Below are 20,463 nucleotides of genomic sequence, written 5' to 3'. Positions count from 1 at the left end.
ATAGAGATATATATATAGATATAGATATAGATATATATATATATATATATAGAGAGAGAGAGAGAGAGAGAGAGAGAGAGAGAGAGAGAGAGAGAGAGAGAGAGAGATTTTAAACTTAATTTTATTAGTTATTTCTAAATGTAAAATTTTTATGCGTTTTTGTAATATTTGTCCTGACATATGCTGTAAATAGCTCTGTTTTCTAAATAATCTTTGACAAATGATGTAAAAATGTGTGTAAAAAAAATCATATTACACTAAACTAGATGATAATATTTTATTCCACATTTTTTAATGAATATATTTATATTTTCATTTAAAAAAATACTGGTTACACCACATTGACATTTTTGCAATTATACCCCAAATATTCTAAAACCAGAAATTTTAGACTTGGTCCTCAAAAAATAGAATGTATGCAAGTAATCTGCAAATTTATTTTCAATTTTAACCCTTTTACATTTAATTGAACCATACAGACACAAAATAATTACTGTCACGTCATTGACCCTTATACACCGTGTACAAATCATATAAACGTATAAAAATCATATTTTGAACATAATCACATTATTCAAATCTTGAATTTTGAGTTTTCGTTTTTTTTTTTTTTTAAACTGTGTTTTATAAAATCTCAGTATCTTCCAAAGTTTTAAGGTCACTCAATATGAGAAATTAAATTTTATATGTTTTTTTATACGCCTGTCAGTTCTTACGGCGCCTACTGTTTCCATTGCAGTTTTGCAATAATATTTCCTTTTTCAAATTGGCACCGAAGCGTAAAAAGCGTAAAAACTTCTTTGCGATTATAGAGGAGTTTATGCAAAATTACCGAGTTTCCCTTTGTCGCTTTTTTTTCAATTCGCTATTTCAATTTGCGCAATATGAAGGTAGTGGAAAACAGCTACAGTTATGGCGCTTTTCCATTGCATAGTACCCCACGGTTTGGTTTAGTTTAAATTGCGTCAGCTTACTTTTGGGAGCTTTTCCACTGGGTGCAGTATGAAGTACCCGATACTTTTTTCGTACCACCTCGTTTGGGGTTCCAAGCAGCCCGAGCTAATACCAAACATGATGCGAAAACACTTTAGATTACTGATTGGTCTGAGAGAATCGTCACCAGCAGCGTCATCGCTATAATGTTAAAGATTAGCTTTAGCTTCATGCTAGCTTGCACTGTCTCAAGCAAACCTGTTGTCATCTGTGCTCTGCTATAAGTTCCCAAACTCCCTTTTAGCGATGAAAACATCTACAGGTTGAGATTCAGAAACACCATAACAGTTTTTTCAAAACTTGCAGTTTGTGCCGGCACATTCACGATGAGCACGTCAGCATTATATATGCTTAAATGCAACTTAAATGAGGCTCAGCTGAGCGCGTCGACCGACGCCACGGGTGTTTGAACAGAAACTGTCATTTGAGACAGAGGTAGTGATTAACGCGATGTGCAAACATCTATTTGTGGTGACCAATTTTAATTTTGTGGCGGACTGAGAAATAAATAAACGTATGGGAATGTACAATCACGCTCTTACTTGTATGATGTCACAGGCACAGCAGTAGGCAGCGCAAATATAACGACACGCCTATAATTCCTCCCACTGCAAAGTGATACTAAACTCGATGGAAAAGCTAACAACGCCAAAGTGAGGTGAGCTGACCCGACCCAAACTAAACTAAACCGTGGGGTACTATGTAATGGAAAAGCGCCATTTCTATTTTTAATATCTTTTACATAATTCACTACGTCCACACATTCAGTATGAACAATGAAGTAAGTATTTTTATAAAAAGTGGTGTATCTTTTCACTGTAGATAATAGTAAACGGGGAGTGAAACAGCAGCTCATTTGCATTTAAAGATACAAACAAAAATTGGCCTTTTCAACATGATATAATAAATGATCTATAGGGTATTTGGACCTGAAATTTTACAGGCACATTTTGGGGACACCTGCGACTAATATTACATCTTGAAAAAATTACCATATTAGATGACCTTTAAAACAAAAAACTGCTAAATTGTCTTTGAGGATTTTAAGGCAGGATCTTATAATCACTTCTTTACCCATGAAAGTGACACCGTGTAAAACATTCTGTAGAAATTACAGTATTACTGGATATTACTGGCAACTAGCTGCCAGTAACTTACTGTAGATTTTACATTGATGTTATTTACTGGCAAATATTTGTTAAATAAGTTAAAATAAACATGAAACATCTTTATTTTCTACAGTAAGTTACTGGCGACCAGCTGCATAGTTACAGCAATTTTTTACAGTGCACTTATTCTGTTATTTCGTCCAGATCTTAAAGTTTCCAATCACAAGAAGAAACTCCGAAGGTTTTATTGATTGCGGACTGAGATGGCACACATCAAAGCTATTTATAGTAGCTCACATGTTTCAAAACACATGTTTTGAGCACTTGGCTCATTGACCACAGCAGAATCAGCGACTGATAAGAGATCAGTGCTGAGTCCTCTTTCCATCCATTCTGCAACATTCACTCAATCTGAGAGAATTATCGCTGTTTTTCATGTTCGCTTGGTGATCTTACACAGAGATTTGCTGATGTTATTTCTCATGTTGCTTTAAATAGAACACGTTGAACTTTAGCAACCCAGTTAGACCGTAGACGTCCCACTTTACATATTTAGTACGAAGTGATGCTCATATGAAATAGGTTAGAGTTATAAACAGATTATAAATGCTGACTGATCTAAAACAAATTCACGAAAGTCCAGTTTGCCTTTTACTTCGTCCAGAGGTTTCAACTTTTTTCAGGCCAAGGACCGCTTAATGGATAGAGAGGAGGGACCCCAGTACTAATTAAAAATATATATATTTGGAGGACCCCCAGTAATACCACCATGGACCCCCAAGGGAACACCCAAGCCTTAGTCCATATATATTCTTGTAGAAGGATGATATTTTGCTTAATAAAATGAATTATCTCTTATAAAAGCAAAAAGGCACTTGATGTCATATACTGTATTGCTTTGCTGCATTATGGATGACATTGCAATGTAGGCCTACATAAAAACTGCATTTTGAACGGTAGATCATAATGGATCTCAGGAAAAAATGAATATTTGAGGCTTGTTATCATTATAACCTTCATCAGCTCTATTCAGTTTCCATGGTAGTTATTGCTATGGCAATTGCTATCTGTGCATTTGGGAATAATATGTGTGCAGATAATTTCTGTTTCACTGAATCATATCTATATAAATTGGTATATTATGCAATCTGACCTGTCAATTAACCCATGACATAATGGCATTCTAGTAATGTCTTTATCTGTGTTGTGTATTTGTACATTTACAAAACACCTTAAATGCTCTGCACGTCAGCCAAGTAGTGACAGTTAGACCTGTTCGTCACAGGAAGTGCAAGTGTGTAGTAAATAGAGCTGCTTGCGTCTGCATGCGTGCAAACTCTTAGGCGACCGCAGCGGTACCTGACTCTGAGCACAACTCGGTGCTAACCTGAGACGACAAAACTTGCATCTGATCCCTTAAAACTGATTTTTCCCACTCGGCTATCTCAATATTCAGGTCTGTCGTGTTATAAACAACTGCAGGTGAAGAAGTTGTGATCAGCGTAAGCTTCAGGAGGACCATGAGGTGAGTAAAGCACTTCTTGTTCAGATGTGACTGATGGTTTTGTCTTGTGATTGATGTGTTCTGTACATTAAGCAGGTGCTTTTATTCAAAGTGGCTTGCGTTAGATTAATATTCAATGTTCAGACTGGGAAACATTAAATCAGAGGAGCTAAAACCTTTTCAGATTGGAGAATGACTGGTACTTAAATGTGTTTTTAAATGTATGGTCTATTTGATTTTGTATTATTCATGTCTACCGTAACGAAATCAATTAGGGTTTTATTTCAGTTAAAAGCCAATAATATGGTTATATTCACCTATATATACCATTTGTAGCAAAACCATTGTTGCTCAATGGTAATTAATATACACCAAAATCCATGGTTACTACGAAAAGACATTGTTGATTTTCGTAAGTGTAGTTTCTTTTTCTATAAAAAAAGATAATTTTTTCATCTTTACTCATGATAGAACCAAAAGTTGTTTTGTGACGTTCAATTTAGTTACAGTACAACTTTTCTTTGATGTTATCTGTGTTGATGTTCATTAAAATATGAAAAAGAAACAAAGGCGCAATGAACATTAAAGTCATAATCTCAAGATCTTGAAACGCATAAGATGGCACACATGGTGTGCATTGACATCAAAAGGCAAACCGTATTTCAAAGCGCATGGTTTGATGTCGTAGTATCATTCAATTTGTATGATATTCAAAGACGGCGCTTTTTAAACTTTTTTGCAAGCCGAATCCTAAATCATTTACTTTTAAATACCCCCTGAGATTTTTATTAAATATTTTAATAATTTGATAGCACATTTGCATGTTTACCTTCAAAAAACTTTTATTTTTTATCCGTTTTAAAGTTTTAATCAGTAGTATTTAGTTATGTTATTATTACCTGTTATTACACTGTTAAAAGTGGTGCTAAATAGCACTTAAACTGGCTCGTAATCATATGGGAGTGCCATATAACGACCATATAGAACCATATTGTGCTCTTTATAGGTGCTATATAGCACTAAAAATGGTTCCTCTATGATAACGAGGTTTTAGTGTTATTTAGCACCTTTTTTGTGTATTATTGGGCCACCTTCTGATCATTTTCTTTTATTGGTTTATATGTCAGTTTTCTGATCTATAGTATTGCACAATTAAAACACATTATTATTGGAATAACACATTTTGTGTTGTTTTTAACACATCTTGTGTTGTCAGTTTTGATTTTTTTGAACACAAAATGACACAATGGGGCGCTTTCCCGGACAGGTCCTAGAGTAAAATAAATGTAAGAGCTGTCCAAACTGAAAACAACTTGCACATATCTTAAAATACATGAGTGATCTTTGTTTTGCTGCAAAATGCACACATGTAATGTTTTTAGTATGGCATGTTTGTTCAAACTAGTTATATTTCCTAATTAAACTAAGGCCTAGTCCTGGCTTAAGCTAATCTCTGTCTGGGAAACCACCCCATAATGTTTTAAAATGAAACATAATGTGTTAAATAGCACAAAATATGTGTAAAAAAATATCAAATCCTTTCTTGAAGTGTGTGTAATGGTCACATGACATCCACATTAATCTAATAAAATAAATATTTTATATATAATTGTGTTAGCTATTGTTTTATTTAGATTTTTTACATATTTAATCAAATGTTTATGATTTAGGGGTAATTAATTAACTGTGTTTTCATCAACTCACGAACCCCCTGCAATTCCCTCTTGAACCACCAGGTTTGGGGAACCCTGTTCTTAGAAATTAACCTGGTTGAAAAGACCTTTGGATTATGGGCGAAACGTCAAGTTAGTTATGATATTGTGTTTGTAAATGTGTGTTTGACATAAGAAGTAGGCTATAATGCTACACATCATTACTAGAGTTTATATTTGTTGTCTCAACACATAGACTATGTGCTTAAAAGCATTCAGTCAAAGCCTCTTTCCATTTCTTTTTATACCCTCTCATAAAATCCTAGGTTATTTTCAACCCAGTGTTGGGTCAAAAATGGACAAGCCCAGCCCATTGGGTTGTAATTTAACCTATGCTGGGTTGTTTTAACCCATTGTTAGGTCAAATATAAACATTTTCTGGCTTTATTTAACCCAACAACTGGGCTTGTCCCTTTTTGACCCAAAGCTGGATTGAAAATAACCTAGTATTTTTTAGTGTGTAGTAATGTTTGAAACAGAAATATCCTTCAGATGTTAAAGGTTCTTTAGGGCAGTGGTTCCCAAACTTCTTCAGCGTGCGGCCCCCCTTGTGTACGGTGCATTCCTTCGCGGCCCCCATAAAGAAAATTTGTGACAAAAAACTGTTCCAAAACTCAACATTTTAATACAACAAAAAAAACATTAAATTATACAAAAAAGTTTGAAAACCACTGCTTAAGGGAACCATTCAGCCCAAACAGTTCTTATGGTATCTTGAAGCACCTTTAAGAGTGTCTGGATTTCACTTCTGCAGTTTGCAGTTTACTGTAACAGAGCAGTTTTTGTCAACATGCAAACATGTTATACATGTTGTTTTTGAGCGCTGGGGTATGAGGTCTGTTATTTGGACCTGGAGACCCAGTGAGACCCATCTGTGGTACAAGGTGACCATCTGTTCAATGCATGTCATATAGCTATGGGAACCGTGCCACTATATTTGTAATAAATATGATTTGTAAGTATTCCCTTTCAATAATTATTCGCTTATATGTTGGATGCATTTAGTAAAATAGATATAAATATAAGGTTATTTCAATGTAAAAAAGCATTTTTAATGATGTAATAAAAATGTATTTAAAGATTTTGTATGTATTTGAGCAGGGTTTCCCAAGCTGGGATCTTGAGGGAATTGCAAAGGGTTTGTGAGTTGATGAAAAAAAAAATTCTTTATAAAATGTAAATAATTTTATTTAATGACACAAAACAGATCTATTTTTATCTGCATGTCATGTGACCATTACACAACACTACAATATATCAAAAAACTGAGAACAGGTGTAAAATTAATAGATATGTTTTATGTGCAAATGAAAGAAAACTATAACAATTTGAAATACTATGTATAAAAACTTTAAGGGGGGGGGGGTCAACTGTATTTCATGCATTCTGACTTATTAACACAGTTATAGAGTTGTTTCCTCATGCTAAATGTAGGCAAAGTGTCAAAAAAATCAGTTGGGCGAGTTACAGAGTATTTCTGTGCCGAATGCACTTCGCCAGGGTTTGTACAAGTTTCGGAAAGTTTTTTTCCAACTGACGTTTCAGGGGTACTCCATACATATCACTTCTTTTTATGGGCACATCCCCAGGAAAAACACGCCTACACGTCGATCAGCGAAAGAGCAAGAACTGAGGATGCAAAGTCACTTTCATCACTTCACGCAACAGCATTGTTTTTTATCAAGACTCAACAGTAGAACGAAAGAAAACTTTTTTTTTAAGTTAAACATGCAAATGTGCTATTATAAAACGGCCAGTTCTGGTTCTTGATTCTGATTGGTTGAAACGCGTTCTAAGCCGTGATAAAATACACCGGTAACCTCACGGTTCAGACCACATTACATAAGTATCACTGCGCCACTGTTGCTGCGTACTGATTTATGAAAATAAACACCACAGTCTTTAATCATATTTTTAATTTGTCTACAATTGCACAATTAATGGCGATATCCAGGTGAATGTCAATAAATATTGTTGAGTCATCTCGTCGATAAAGAGAAAACGTTGTCTGAGGAGTTTATAACTGAAGTTTATACGCCCGCTATTATCCACTGGGTGGCGATCTTACCCAACTTAAACACTGACGCATTCACTGAAAACACCGTGTAGTACTGTTCATGTCTGAATCTGATGATTTCTTACTAAAGTTCTTCACAAAAATGGAATTATCTCCGCTTTTAATACAAAAATTTGAGAGGTGATAAGAGAACAAATAAAGGTAGGATGAAATGTTTTTTGTTTGTATTTGTTTGAAAGCGGATGGTCTGTTCTTTCATTTGATATTTTATGTTTTTCTGCAAGGCATTAAACTAAAACTGGGTGGCAACTTAAAAAAAAAAACGCTGACGGGGAAAGAGTTCAGCATGCTTCCAGGCATATTTGATCATCAGTTCAACACTTGCATCTAATTTGTACATTAATATAAATGTTAATGTATAAATTAGATGAATGTTGATTTATAAAAATAAACACCACAGTCTTAAATCATATTTTCATTGTGTCTTTGCTGCGTTTGTGTTGGTTGGTTGGGAACCGCGCTCTGTTTCAGTCACACTTGATTCTGAGGAACTACTTTGTTTGGCGGAAGAGTAATATTTGTACTAATATAATTACAACTTATTTGGGTTTTATTTTATAAAATCCTGCTAACGTTATGCATATGAAGTAACCGTTTTATTAAAGCAATAAACCCCGAGAAGCAGTGGATTACCAGTGCATTTTATAACAGCTAAGGGGCGTTGTTAGGCACGATGCGAAGCGGAGTGCCTAAAACCCCCTTAGCTGTTATAAAATGCACTGGTAACCCAACGCTTCGAGGGGTTTATTGCGTTTATAAATTGACTTAAAATATCACATTAATAAATTAGGTCAAGGGGGTTCGGCCTAACAAAAGACCTCGGTATTTCATCATGAAAATCAAAATCATGTCCTGTGGTGGGACCAAAAAAATGAAAAGGTCAAGTTCCGGAAGTCATTTGATTAGAATTAGAAATTAGAATTTAATTTCATTTAGGTTTAAGAGATCCTACAGCTGCCTGCTATTGAACAAGTGGAAAGGGAGTTTACCCTAAATACACTTTAGCTTATACTTTTATACGGTTTTTAATACTACATACACATTTCTTGTATTTTCTGGTTGTATTCTAATAAAGAGACTGAGAATATTATATATGATCACTATAAGATTGCAAAAACGACAAATCTAATGATAGCATGGTGGCCTAAGACTTTTGCACAGTACTGTATATACACAATACATTGAATTTCCTTAAAAGTTTCATCAAGGCCATTTAACAGCTGAATAGCACATGGGACAAACGAATAAAAAGAAATGTATCATTTGTTTTTAAAAATTAGATTTGAACTTGTGTAATATTGTAATGCTCGAATCACTGACTTACAATAAAAAGCATAATTTCTCATAATGTCATTGAGCAACTCAACCTCAAAATTTTTATTATTGCAGCTGCTTTGTGAAACTCCAGCATGATCTCTATAAATCACATATATGACTCACATCAGCATTTTTAATCTCGATCTGTAATGTTTCATTTGCATATTGAATCAGAATGGCACGCACTCAGTTGTGTAACGTTAAGGGTTTATATGCATCTGATGTAACCGATCGATGACAGAAAGTAGTAGAATGTTCTCAGCTCGCACCTCGTCTATTTTTAGTATGCCCGAGTTAACAAATAAGTGTTCAATATTGAAAGTGCAGATGGAAAGTTTTGGTGAAAATACACAAGTGGTTTGTCAGCAGCATCCTTCCTTCCTTTAACATAGCGTGACATAAGGAAACCATGACCTGATAAAACTGTACATTGTATTTTCAATTGACACTTTTTCCATTGACATTTTTGAAACATTGGATTCACTACAAAATTTTAATGTTTCCACTGTTTTCTTTTTAGATTGTGTTTTTTACCAGTATTGTGCACCTAAACTCTGCAGAGCAGCATGGGCAGTCGTCCCAGTAAAGATCGGCGCGGGTCCAACGCACATGCAGCCCCTTTGGGCTCAGAGGAGAGCACCAACTCGCTGTCTTTGGGTGAGTTGGGCATGTAAAGAAGATTACAGATATCAATCATTTATGAAGTGTAAATCAGACACTATTTTATAGTTTTGTTTAAAGACGGTAGGGGAGAGCGGGGCAATCTTTAACATGACATTATTAAAGATGTCAAGGTTATATACGTTCTTTACAATATGTAGAAAAAAATACTTACCAAGTAAGTACCAAGTTTTCACAGACTGGGTCACAATTAAGATAAAATATTATTTTTTTGCTTGGCCTAACAGTAGATGAATGTAAACCATATTTTTATGGCACTGAGATTTGGGTTATTTTATTGGATTAGTGGCAACATAATTAAGCCTTAAACACCTTAGCACACCACAAACCACCTCTGGGCAACCACTTGCACCCCCTCGGCATTGTTGCGGTGACATCTGGGTGGGCGATCGCCACTATGAATTTCTTCAGAATCTAGAAAAGAGAGCTAGTGACGTATGTAAACGTTGACGTTTTGGGCCTGTGCTTCCTGTTTTGACATTCATGTTGTAACTAGTGGTCCAATTTTTTGGGGGGGTCAAATGTCAATACCAATTGAATATATTCTGCTGCAAATGTCTTGTCAGTATTAATGTTTTGGATAAAGAGATGTTGAAGGACGGCCTGTCCTGGGTTGAGATGTGACGCGGTTATGTGATCAAACCGGCATGTTGTTTTTTTCACCTTTGTACAGATGTTGGTAGATGCGTGGTGGTGTCCCTGTACGACTATCCGTCCAGAGGTCCTGGTAACTGTGCTATTAAAGTGGGAGAGAGGCTAAACATTTTGTCAGAGTAAGTCCAGATCCAGCACTGTTTCTCGGTGATGCAGTATTAAGCTTGCAGCTGACATCATATTCTGTTACAGTGAAGGTGAATGGTGGAAAGTGAGTTCCTCAGCCACAGGAAACGAGAGCTACATCCCCAGCAATTACACTGCCAAAGTGTACAACAGGTGAGCTTTTCAGCAAGGTCGGATTGACACATTGGAGGGCGGGGTTTCACGAGAGGAGCATGGTCATAGGCGGAGTTTCACAGCGGTTCTGGCTAGATGGGATATACAAGTGCTGGTGAAATCATTAGAATATCATCAAAAAGTTGATTTATTCCATTCAAAAAGTGAAACTTATATATTATATTCATTCATTACACACAGACTGGTATATTTTAAATGCTTATTTCTTTTAATGTTGATGATTATAACTGGCAACTAAGGAAAATCCTAAATTCAGTATCTTAGAATATTACTTAAGAGCAATACAAAGAAAGGATTTTTAGAAATTTTGGCCAACTGAAAAGTATGAACACGAAAAGTATGAGCATGTACAGCACTCAATACTTAGTTGGGGCTTTTGCCTGAATTATGGCAGCAATGCAGCGTGGCATGGATAGAGTCGATCAGTCTGTGGCACTGCCAGGTGTTATGAGAGCCCAGGTTGATCTGATAGTGGCCTTTAGCTCTCCTGCATTGTTGGGTCTGGCAAATCGCATCTTCCTCTTCACAATACCCCATAGATTTTCTATAGGGCTAAGGTCAGGCGACTTGCTGGCCAATTAAGAACAGGGATACCATGGTCCTTAAACCAGGTACTGGTAGCTTTGGCACTGTGTGCAGATGCCAAGTCCTGTTGGGAAATGAAATCTGCATCTCCATAAAGTTAGTCAGCAGCAGGAAGCATGAAGTGCTCTAAAACTCCCTGGTATATGGCTGCGATGACCTTGGACCTCAGAAAACACAGTGGACCAACACCAGCAGATGAGACGGCACTCCAAACCATCACTGACTGTGGAAACTTTGCACTGGACCTCAAGCAACGTGAATTGTGTGCCTCTCCTCTCATCCTCCAGAATCTGGGACCATGATTTCCAAAGAAAATGCAAAATTTACTTTCATCAGAGAACATAACTTTGGACCACTCAGCAGCTGTTCAGAAGCGAGACGCATCTGACGCTGTCTGTTGTTCAAAAGTTGCTTGACACAAGGAATGCAACAGCTCAAACCCATGTCTTGCATACATCTGTGCGTAGTGGTTCTTGAAGCACTGACTCCAGCTGCAATCCACTCTTTGTGAGTTTTTGAATGGATTTTGTTTCACAATCCTCTCCAGGGTGCGGTTATTCCTATTGCTTGTACCACTTTTTTCTACCACATCTTTTCCTTCCCTTCGCCTCTCTATTAATGTGCTTGGACACAGAGCTCTGTGAACAGCCAGCCTCTTTTGGAATGACCTTTTGTGTCTTGCCCTCCTTGTGCAAGGTGTCAATGGTCATCTTTTGGACAACTGTCAAGTCAGCAGTTAATTAGCTGATTAGCGTGTGGCACCAGGGGTCTTCAATATTGAACCAATACTAAATTTGGGATTTTCCTTAGTTGTCAGTTATAATCATCAAAATGAAAAGATGGACATTTGAAGTGTATCAGTTTGTGTGTAATGAAAGTTTCACTTTTTGAATGGAATTGGTGAAATTAGTCTACTTTTTGATGATGTTCCAATTATATGACCAGCACCTGTAGCTTCTGCCCAAAATAGTGAAATGTTGGTTTTAGGGTGAGGTTTGGGGGGGTAGGATTAGGATGAAGAAAGCAGTTCTGGCTAGATGGGATATAGCTACGGACTTAATCCCGTGAAGGGTTGGGTTTAGGGTCAGGTTTGGGGGTAGGATTAGGATGGATGATAAAAGCAGTTCTGGCTAGATTGGATAGCTACTGCAAAATCTTGTATAATGTTGGGTGTAGGATCAGGTTTGGGGGTAGGATTAGGATGAAAACAGCGCTCATCCTGCGAGATTTTGTTGTTTGCTTTATGCCTTCTAGCCACAAGCCTATGTGGCCCCCTTGCCTCCGCCCCCCCAAAATCCACCTATGGGTGTGGCTAAAGTGATGAGGCAGTCACTCCTCAGAATAAAGGTCCTTATAAAGGCAGTGTGCCACAGAAGTCCAAAACTATTTCAAAAGTATTTCTTTTTACCTTTTTAGAGTAATTCAAACCTTTTTCCACTATGAAGAACTTTTAGTGCAACTGAAAGATTGTGGATGTTGAAAGCTATTTCTGGACCCACACAGCCTGACAAAAAATGCAGTCTTTATTTTTTTAAGAATGTACTTTAGTAGATAATTCTGATTTCTATAAGATTTGTAAATTGCATTTTCTGATTGGCTCAGAGTATTATGACATCACGCTGAGCGTCAGCTGCCCTGATTTTGCATTCTTTTCGGCCCACACCTGACGACATCATCATCATCATAATTCCTCCAGAGGTTGAGATGATGTCATTTACAGTTTGTGGAGCGGGGTTTATATCATTAGGAATATGGTGTGGGTTAATATCTGTGTGTAAAGTGGGGACAGATGGGTATATTGTGTGATGTGATTATCAGCGTGGGGATGTACTGTACCCACAATGACCCATGCCGATCGTCCGTACCTACTTTATTTTCCATCTTCTTTGGTCTTGTACGTTTCTCATCTGTTTTAACTTTCTTTGTGTAGGTGGCAGTTTGTAGGTCTGAGCAAACAGAAAGCAGAAGAGCTGCTGCTGCTTCCTCATAATCAACCCGGCTCTTTTCTCATCAGAGAGAGTGAGACCTTTCCAGGTAACCACATACATGTTAATGCCGTGTACACTCTTGGAGTCAGAAAGAGACAAACCTAGCCGTTGGATTAAATTAACCCAGAAAATGGTTATATTTGACCCCAAAATAGGTTAAAACAACCTAGTATAGGTTAAATTACAAGCCAACAAGTTGGGTTCGTCCCTTTTCTGTATAGCTCAGTGGTATAGCATTGCATTGGCGGTGCAAAAGGTCACGGGTTCGAACCCAGGGAACACATATACTGATAATAATGTAATACCTGTAATGCACTGTAAGTTGCTTTGGATAAAAGCGTCTACCAAATGCATGTAAAATGATTATGTGTCGACTGGACAATTCAGTGAACCATATAATTGAAGCCCTGGTCAGTCCTCTGATAAGCTGCTATAGATACACTTCGAGGCTTAGACGACATTGGTGTAATAGTCTGTATATGAAGAGTTTGGTTCCAAAACGCAATAAATCCATTTTGACAAATTTTGGTAAAAACGTGTTTTCTATACCAAGAAAGTGACAAGATGAAAACAACTATTTTCTGTTACAAACTTTCACACAGCATCTTTAGGTTATAAAAACATAAAAAATTCAAATCCATAAGTTGATTTTCAAAGATTTATTATAAAAACGGATAATTTTTTCCACAAAATGCAATAAATCCATGACAAGTTTTTATTCAAAATGCTATAAATCTATTGAATCAATAGCCTATATAAATGTGCATTCATCTTTGCCATGTTATATTCATTTAGTTGACTAGTTGTACACACTAATTAAAAATATAAACATTAATGTTATTAATCAAAACACTTACTTTGTCATATTAAGAACCCTGTCATTGCGGTTACTTAACGTCTTCGCTTAACGTCTTTCACAGCGATCAGCTGTAAAATGTTTTTGGTCCTGCTCGATTTTCGTTGACTTTGAGTAAAATTATGGAAAGTTTTTCATAAGATCCTCTGGGGTCAATGTGTTAGCATGAGAAGCTTGATGCTGTCGGGAGAACAAGCACCCGTCTCCCGAGTGCCTCTCAGGGAAATTGTTAGATGCTGATGGCTTACGTTTCTTTCCCATCACAGAAAACCATCACAGGTTTATCAATGCCATTAAAGTATTATTTTGTTTTGTTTGTTGATCACGTAGTACAAAGTAGATGAGGAAAACCAGGACTCCGTGTACTCAGCGCGTCCGCCATTGTTTGTTTACATTGCGTGAACGGTGGGCTGTAATATCAGAAATGGATTTATTGCGTTCTGTAAAAAAGGGAGAGTGGCGTTTGTCGCATTTTGGGAAAAAAGGGAGAAAAGATGACAGAATAACACTCGGATATTGGATTTTGCGTAAAATTAAGAATTTACTTTAACTACTGACCTGATATAATGCTGATTTTGGCAGTAACTCATTTTTTTCAAAAATGGCGTTTATTGCGTTTTGGAACCAAACTCTTCATATATTATAGGCTTTTATAATTACTGTATTTTTATATTTTTGTATATTGTATGTTGTGGTATATGGACCTGTGTCTGCAATAAAGCTTTATATATATTATATAAGGTAATTTACCATTTATAATGTAATTTTTACACAGGTAACCACACTTTGTCGGTGCGTAGGAACAGCTCACAGGAACGCGCTTCTGTCAAACACTACCGTATCAGCTGTATTGACAATGGATGGGTGTACATCTCTCCTGGACTAACTTTCAGAACCCTTGCAGACCTGGTAGCACACTATTCAGGTACAGATCTTCACACATACATGTTAATCTTACTTTATTACACGGCTTGTTGGGATGCTTGATTTTGATTGGCCAGTTGCAGCATTTGCAGGTTTGTTATTCCCTGATAACAACCACTCAAAACTAATAAAACTAATAAAAGGGCTTTCTTCGCGGAAGTTCTGCATTTGTTAAAAATTAGCAAATAAAATACTTCAAATCAATATTTAATGTTCTATTATTTACTTTTTATGTAAATAGCTGTGTAATAAGCGGATAATGTACAGGCAGCTATTTATTATGTAAGGGATAATGTATAGGCCGCAAAAATAAGCTTTGACAGTGTTACACTACTAAAGAGACATATTTCACGACAACAACAAATATCTGTAGCCTGACGTTGTCATACTCAATTCTAGTCAGAATTTGAGTCTGATACCGCTCCATTGAGCTATAATTATGAGGCGTGTCTCAACCGAAAAATGCCTCTGCACTCAATTGGATAGACCTACGACCAATCAGAGCAACGGAGTGTGTGACGAATGTTGAAATTACGTCTTTGCAGCCTGACCGAACTGATAGTTATTTCGCTACAATGACACTAACATTGTGATTATACTGAGTTAGCGAATGTACATCAACACCTATTATGTTTACAACATTTCGTTTATATCACAACATGAAGTATTTACTAAGTCATAGAGTAAGACTATCTCTTACCATTTGTACGTTAGGTGAACTTCATCCACGACGATAGCCACCCATTACGTTTGCTTGAAAATATTGGAGCCTAGCATGTCCCTCCACTTATTCAGCAACCACGATTCCGGGCTTCCGAAAAGAAGCTGGCAACGACCGCTAATTATATCCATCTCGTCGTGCACGCTGAGTTGCATCGCCGTGATAACGTTAGCCATTTCAGTTGCGACCTACTTTTGCCGAATAGGAAGGACGGCAAAAACATCAACAAATGCCCTGCTCGCGTTTCTCTGTTCCTCATTTAAAATCAATGCTCTGTTGATATCTTTTAGAACAGACTCAATGTCAGAATCCACACATCTGAACTCTACAGCGGCAGCCATTCAACACACGCGCTCTTTGGTGACGTGGTTCATTACGTTACTGTTGATTATCTGTCCATCATCGTATAAAGCCCGCCCTGACAATTTGATTGGTTCGACCAGCGTTTGTTCTAGCATAGTAGCTCCTCAACGGAGAAACCCCAGAGCGATCTTCCCGTTTACAAAATCTTGTGGGCGGGGCTAAGATGGGCTGGCACCCAGGCTAAAATATCTGTACATTATCCCGCTTATTGCCCGGCTATTATTTACCTCATAAGTAAGGTAAGGAACATTAAATATTGATCATTATGCCAGATATGTTATTAAAAGAAATATTTTATGTAATATTAAACAGTAACTGTCAAAATAATTTGCAGCATCTGGGTTACCGTGTGGTATTCGTTTTGGGTGGTTGTTATCTGGGAATAACAATCCTTGGAATGTTGTGACTGGCCAATCAGAATCTAGCATTGTAGAAGTGTAATACAAGACCTTTTGCTTCATATTGGGTCCTGATCACACTTTCAGGGTTTATTTTTGCAATAACAATCTGCTGCCTATACATTATACCATATGTAAATTTCACAACATACTTTGCTTGTATGTAAAACAAATTATAGCGACTAGGCTGACCAAAAACCTAGCCTTAGCCCAGAGAGACGTTTTTGAATACAGATTGTGGGGTCTTAAAGGGATAGTTCACTCAAAAATCTAAATTCGGTCATTTACTCACCCTTGTGTTGTTACAAACCTGTATACATTTCTTTGTTTCTGTTCCGAAAAAGAAGATATTTTGAGGAATGTTCGCAATCAAACGGTTTATGAGCCCAATTTGCTTCCATAGTATTCTTTTTTCCTACTATGGATGTGAATGTGGCTCACAAACGGTTTGATTCAACATGAGCCTGAGTAAATGATGACAGAATTTTTGGATGAACTATACCTTTAAAGGGACACTCCTCTTTTTTTAAAATATACCAATTTTACAGCTCTCTAGAGTTAAACATTTGATTTTTCCTGTTTTGGAATTCATTCAGCTGATCTACGGGTCTGGCGGTATTTAATATGATTAGACCATTGGCATCGCGCTAGAAAATGGCCAAAGAGTTTTGATGTTTTTCATTTTTAAAACTTGACTCTTCTGTAGTTGCATCGTGTACTAAGACAGACGGACAATAAAAAAGTTGTGATTTTTTAGGCAGATATGGCTAGGAAACATGGCTGCAGCAGGTGCAATGATATTACGCAGCACCCGAAAATAGTCCTCTTGGTAGCTTTCAATAGCAGGGGAATATTTTCGGGCACTGCGTATTAACATCATCACAACTTTAAATTTTTCGTCTGTGTTAGTAAACGATGTAACTACAGAAGAGTGAAGTTTTAAATAAGAAAAATATCCAAACTCTTTGGTCATTTTTGAGTGCGATGCTTGTGGACTAATCGGATTCAATGGATTATGCTAAGCTGTGCTGGGGGTGCTAGCGCCAGACTCGGGGATCAGCTGAATGGATTTCAAAACGGTAAAAATCAAATGTTTAACTGTTTCTTTAAGCCGGTTTCTCTCTTTCCCTCAAACCCCATCTAATAAACATAACTTACATTCAGGTTGAAGGTACAGATATTAGCTTACTGCACAGCAAAAAAAATATTTCTTTCAATTTTTTAAGCATAAACCTACTTCAATTTCATCATTTTGTTCATAAATTGCTTCTCGAGTAAATATCAATAAAATAATTTTAAGATATTTATAGTGGGAAACAAAGCAAAACAAGATAAAAAGCAAATTTTTTCATTTTGTCAGTTTTGAATGATTTAGAGTTACGTGCAGAGTTTAAATGTTAACTTTTCCTCAGAAGTATCGAACGGGTTGTGCTGTACACTGGGTGAGCCCTGCTTCATCATCGGATCCAATAATGTTCCCGTGGTAACCGGTCCTCCTCCCGTAGCTGTCAGGAAACCCACAATAAACTGGAAAGATGTGAACAGGTGAGTTACATTGACAAAACCAAATCTAAGATGACTTTTTTGGTTTTTACAAGATTTAAAGGGATAGTTCACCCAAAAATAAAAATTCTGTTATCGTTTACTCGCACTCATGTCGTTTCAAACATGTATAAATTTCTTTGTTCTGCTAAACACAAAGGAGGACATTTTTAAAAAGTTTATAGCGGTTTTGGAGCACCATTGACTTCCACAGTATACTACAAGACTGAATTTTGTTTTTTTTTTGGGTGAACTATTATGAGGGTCTCAGTGCAGTTTTTAACTAAATTATTTTTGTAGCTCCATGATCTTCGGACAAAGTAAAGATGGTGCCGAAGAGTGTGTGGTGAGCGACGGTTTAAAGGAGGCCATTAACTCTTACCTCTACATGACGGACAATTGCGAGGACTGCTGCCAAATTTGGGACACATGAAGGGACAATGGCAAGCGTTTAGTCCTGTTGAATTTCTGTGATGGGATGTTTAAGTGACTTTGAACTGTTGATTGTGTTATCCTGAGATATTAAAACACTTACACAACGGTTTAAAAACTGACACGGCAAAGAAAACGGACCTTCTTTTCGCGCGCGCGCGTGTGTGTGTTAGATCGCACTGACGCCGAATGATGGTTCGAAGCCAGATGTACTGAGTCATTGCCGTTCTTCCAGAGTGGGTGATGGAGATAAAGATGTCACTCGTTCCTGGCGGACTTAAAAGAAAAACAGAATGAAGGAAAGAAAGAGAGGAGTGAGCGAGTGGGAGGGGAAACACAGCTGGGCGGTGTGCGCATGTGTCTGGAACTTTCTTAGTAAAACGCACTTATTAGTTTACGTAGTTACATGTGATGATCGTGGGTGTAACTGATTTATGATGTATCACAAAAATCCAAAAGGATTATTTTTTTATGACATGTGAATATGTATTTATGAAGTATACTGTAAATGTGAGATATCTCTGTATATAGTTCCTTAACAGATTCATTGCATATGCTGTTTTATGCGAATGTGCCTTAAAAATGAGCATTTTTGTTTTTGTACTACTAAAAATTATCTTCAATGAGATGTTTCCTGTCAGTCTTTGCACCTATTGTCTTGAAGAGATGAACCGCAGTCTAGTGTTGCAGGAAATGAAGTTTTGTTTGTGCATGCATGCGGTTTGCATGCCGAGTACAGGGTAATATTTGTACCAATAAATCTTGGCGCTTGAGCACGCCACATCTGATAAAATTATCTGCAATGTAAACATTTGAGAAACTTTGTTCATTTGGTTTACAGTAGCTGCGGCACATCTCTGGTGTGAGATACAGTTTTGCTCACATTTACGCATTTGGCAGACGCTTTTATACAAAGCAACTTAACAGTGCATTGCAAGGTATACATTTTTATCAGTATATGTGTTCCCTGAGTTCAAACCCATGACCTTTTGGCTTGCTAACGCAATGCTCTACCACTGAGCTATACAGGAGTTTTGTATAGTCCACAGTATTCTGATAACAATGTTTTCTGACTCAAACATGAACTTGTGTGTTAACCAAACTGCTTCCCTTGTATCCAGTAGTACTGAAAAACTGTGTGTGGTGTAAAAGCAATGAAAGATGTTAGGTTCTCCTAGATCGCTGTCATTTACATTGCAGTGCCATCTATGGAGTGCTCCATGTAATAATGATAGCTGTATTTATAACATTCATTTGTTTACTTAAAAGCAGTGTTGGTTGTAACTAGTTACTGTAATTTACTTTTCCCTTGAAAAAGTGAAGTAAGGGATTACTCTTATTTTTTTCAGTAATTTAATTACAGTTACTTCTGATGTAACTAAATACTGTGTTTGGACTGGAGAACAATTTAATATAATTAATACAAATGAAGAGTTTCGTTGCAAAACGAGATAAATACATTTTTTTTTACATTTTTGTCAAAACATGTTTATTATTATGTTATGTCATTATTATTTTGTTTTATGGTGTTACTTAGCTGTTTTTTTTTTAAGTTATGAAGGTTTAAATCAAAACAAACCAACTGCAGTTGAATTGAAATTAATTGGAATGCACAACCAAAAAACGAGATTTCTGAACAATAAAAAAAACGGTGGTTATCTTGTTTTGCAACGAAACTCTTCAATTGTGGATTAGGCCTAAACATCAAAATTTTAATTCTAAGGTTAAAATGCATGTTTTTATGTATCATTCTCACTTTAAATACTTTGGTGAGTTAATAAGAATAATGGTAACTCTCTAGTGTAGTTTCCACTTCTCACTTTTTAATAGTTGTTTATTAGCATTAATATTATGGAGATATTGGCTGTTTATTAGTTAAAAAACACATATTAATGCCTGATTCTGCACAACTCTTTAATCCTACCCAATACCTACCAATACTTAAATTTAACTACTTTACGCAAGCAATAAGGTACGAGAGGCTGTGCTGTATGGTAAATAAGTAACGGCTGAAGGGCGTTGTTAGGCACGACGCGAAGCAAGAATTAATGGTTTGACAAATTAAGGATAGAATAATAAATAAATGTAACAATATATAAAATACATGACCAAAGCATGTTCCATTTCATACAAATGGTAACTCCAAACAAAAATAACAAATTAAGGATAAAGCTTGGTCTTAAAAGTATAAAGTGTGAACCATTTGAAAATACTTTTTACTACTATCCAATATATATATTTTATATTATAAACTCACTATACAGTAATCGATTTCGTGTAACGCAATACTTCAATACAACCCATGAG

At 36.5% G+C, this 20,463-nt stretch overlaps 1 protein-coding gene across 2 annotated transcripts; it reads left to right on the top strand.

Moving 5' to 3' along the window:
• The first annotated feature begins 2,125 nt into the window (after positions 1-2,125).
• On the top strand, positions 2,126-18,929 carry sla2b (Src like adaptor 2b). Of its 2 annotated transcripts, none has more exons than XM_055189214.2 (8): positions 2,126-3,627; positions 9,233-9,369; positions 10,067-10,166; positions 10,240-10,326; positions 12,863-12,966; positions 14,552-14,701; positions 17,595-17,727; positions 18,025-18,929. In XM_055189214.2, the coding sequence occupies exons 2-8, from the start codon at positions 9,279-9,281 to the stop codon at positions 18,155-18,157; spliced, it is 798 nt and encodes a 265-aa protein (XP_055045189.1). In that variant the 5' UTR covers positions 2,126-3,627; positions 9,233-9,278; the 3' UTR covers positions 18,158-18,929. The 2 variants fall into 2 exon arrangements, with proteins under 2 accessions (XP_055045189.1, XP_055045191.1); XM_055189216.2 differs by having other exon boundaries at positions 2,134-3,627; positions 17,598-17,727.
• Positions 18,930-20,463: the final 1,534 nt, after the last annotated feature.

Source organism: Misgurnus anguillicaudatus, chromosome 13, assembly GCF_027580225.2.
Source record: "Misgurnus anguillicaudatus chromosome 13, ASM2758022v2, whole genome shotgun sequence".
Lineage (NCBI taxonomy): Eukaryota > Metazoa > Chordata > Actinopteri > Cypriniformes > Cobitidae > Misgurnus > Misgurnus anguillicaudatus.
The sequence above is the reverse complement of the archived record's forward strand: the minus strand, read 5'-3'. Positions and strand labels throughout refer to the sequence as shown.

Coding starts and splice junctions, on each gene's coding strand:
- sla2b (XM_055189214.2), top strand. CDS start 9,279: ATGGGCAGTCGTCCCAGTAAAGATCGGCGCGGGTCCAACGCACATGCA. Junction 9,370..10,066: donor CACCAACTCGCTGTCTTTGG/GTGAGTTGGGCA, acceptor ACCTTTGTACAG/ATGTTGGTAGATGCGTGGTG. Junction 10,327..12,862: donor ACTGCCAAAGTGTACAACAG/GTGAGCTTTTCA, acceptor TTCTTTGTGTAG/GTGGCAGTTTGTAGGTCTGA.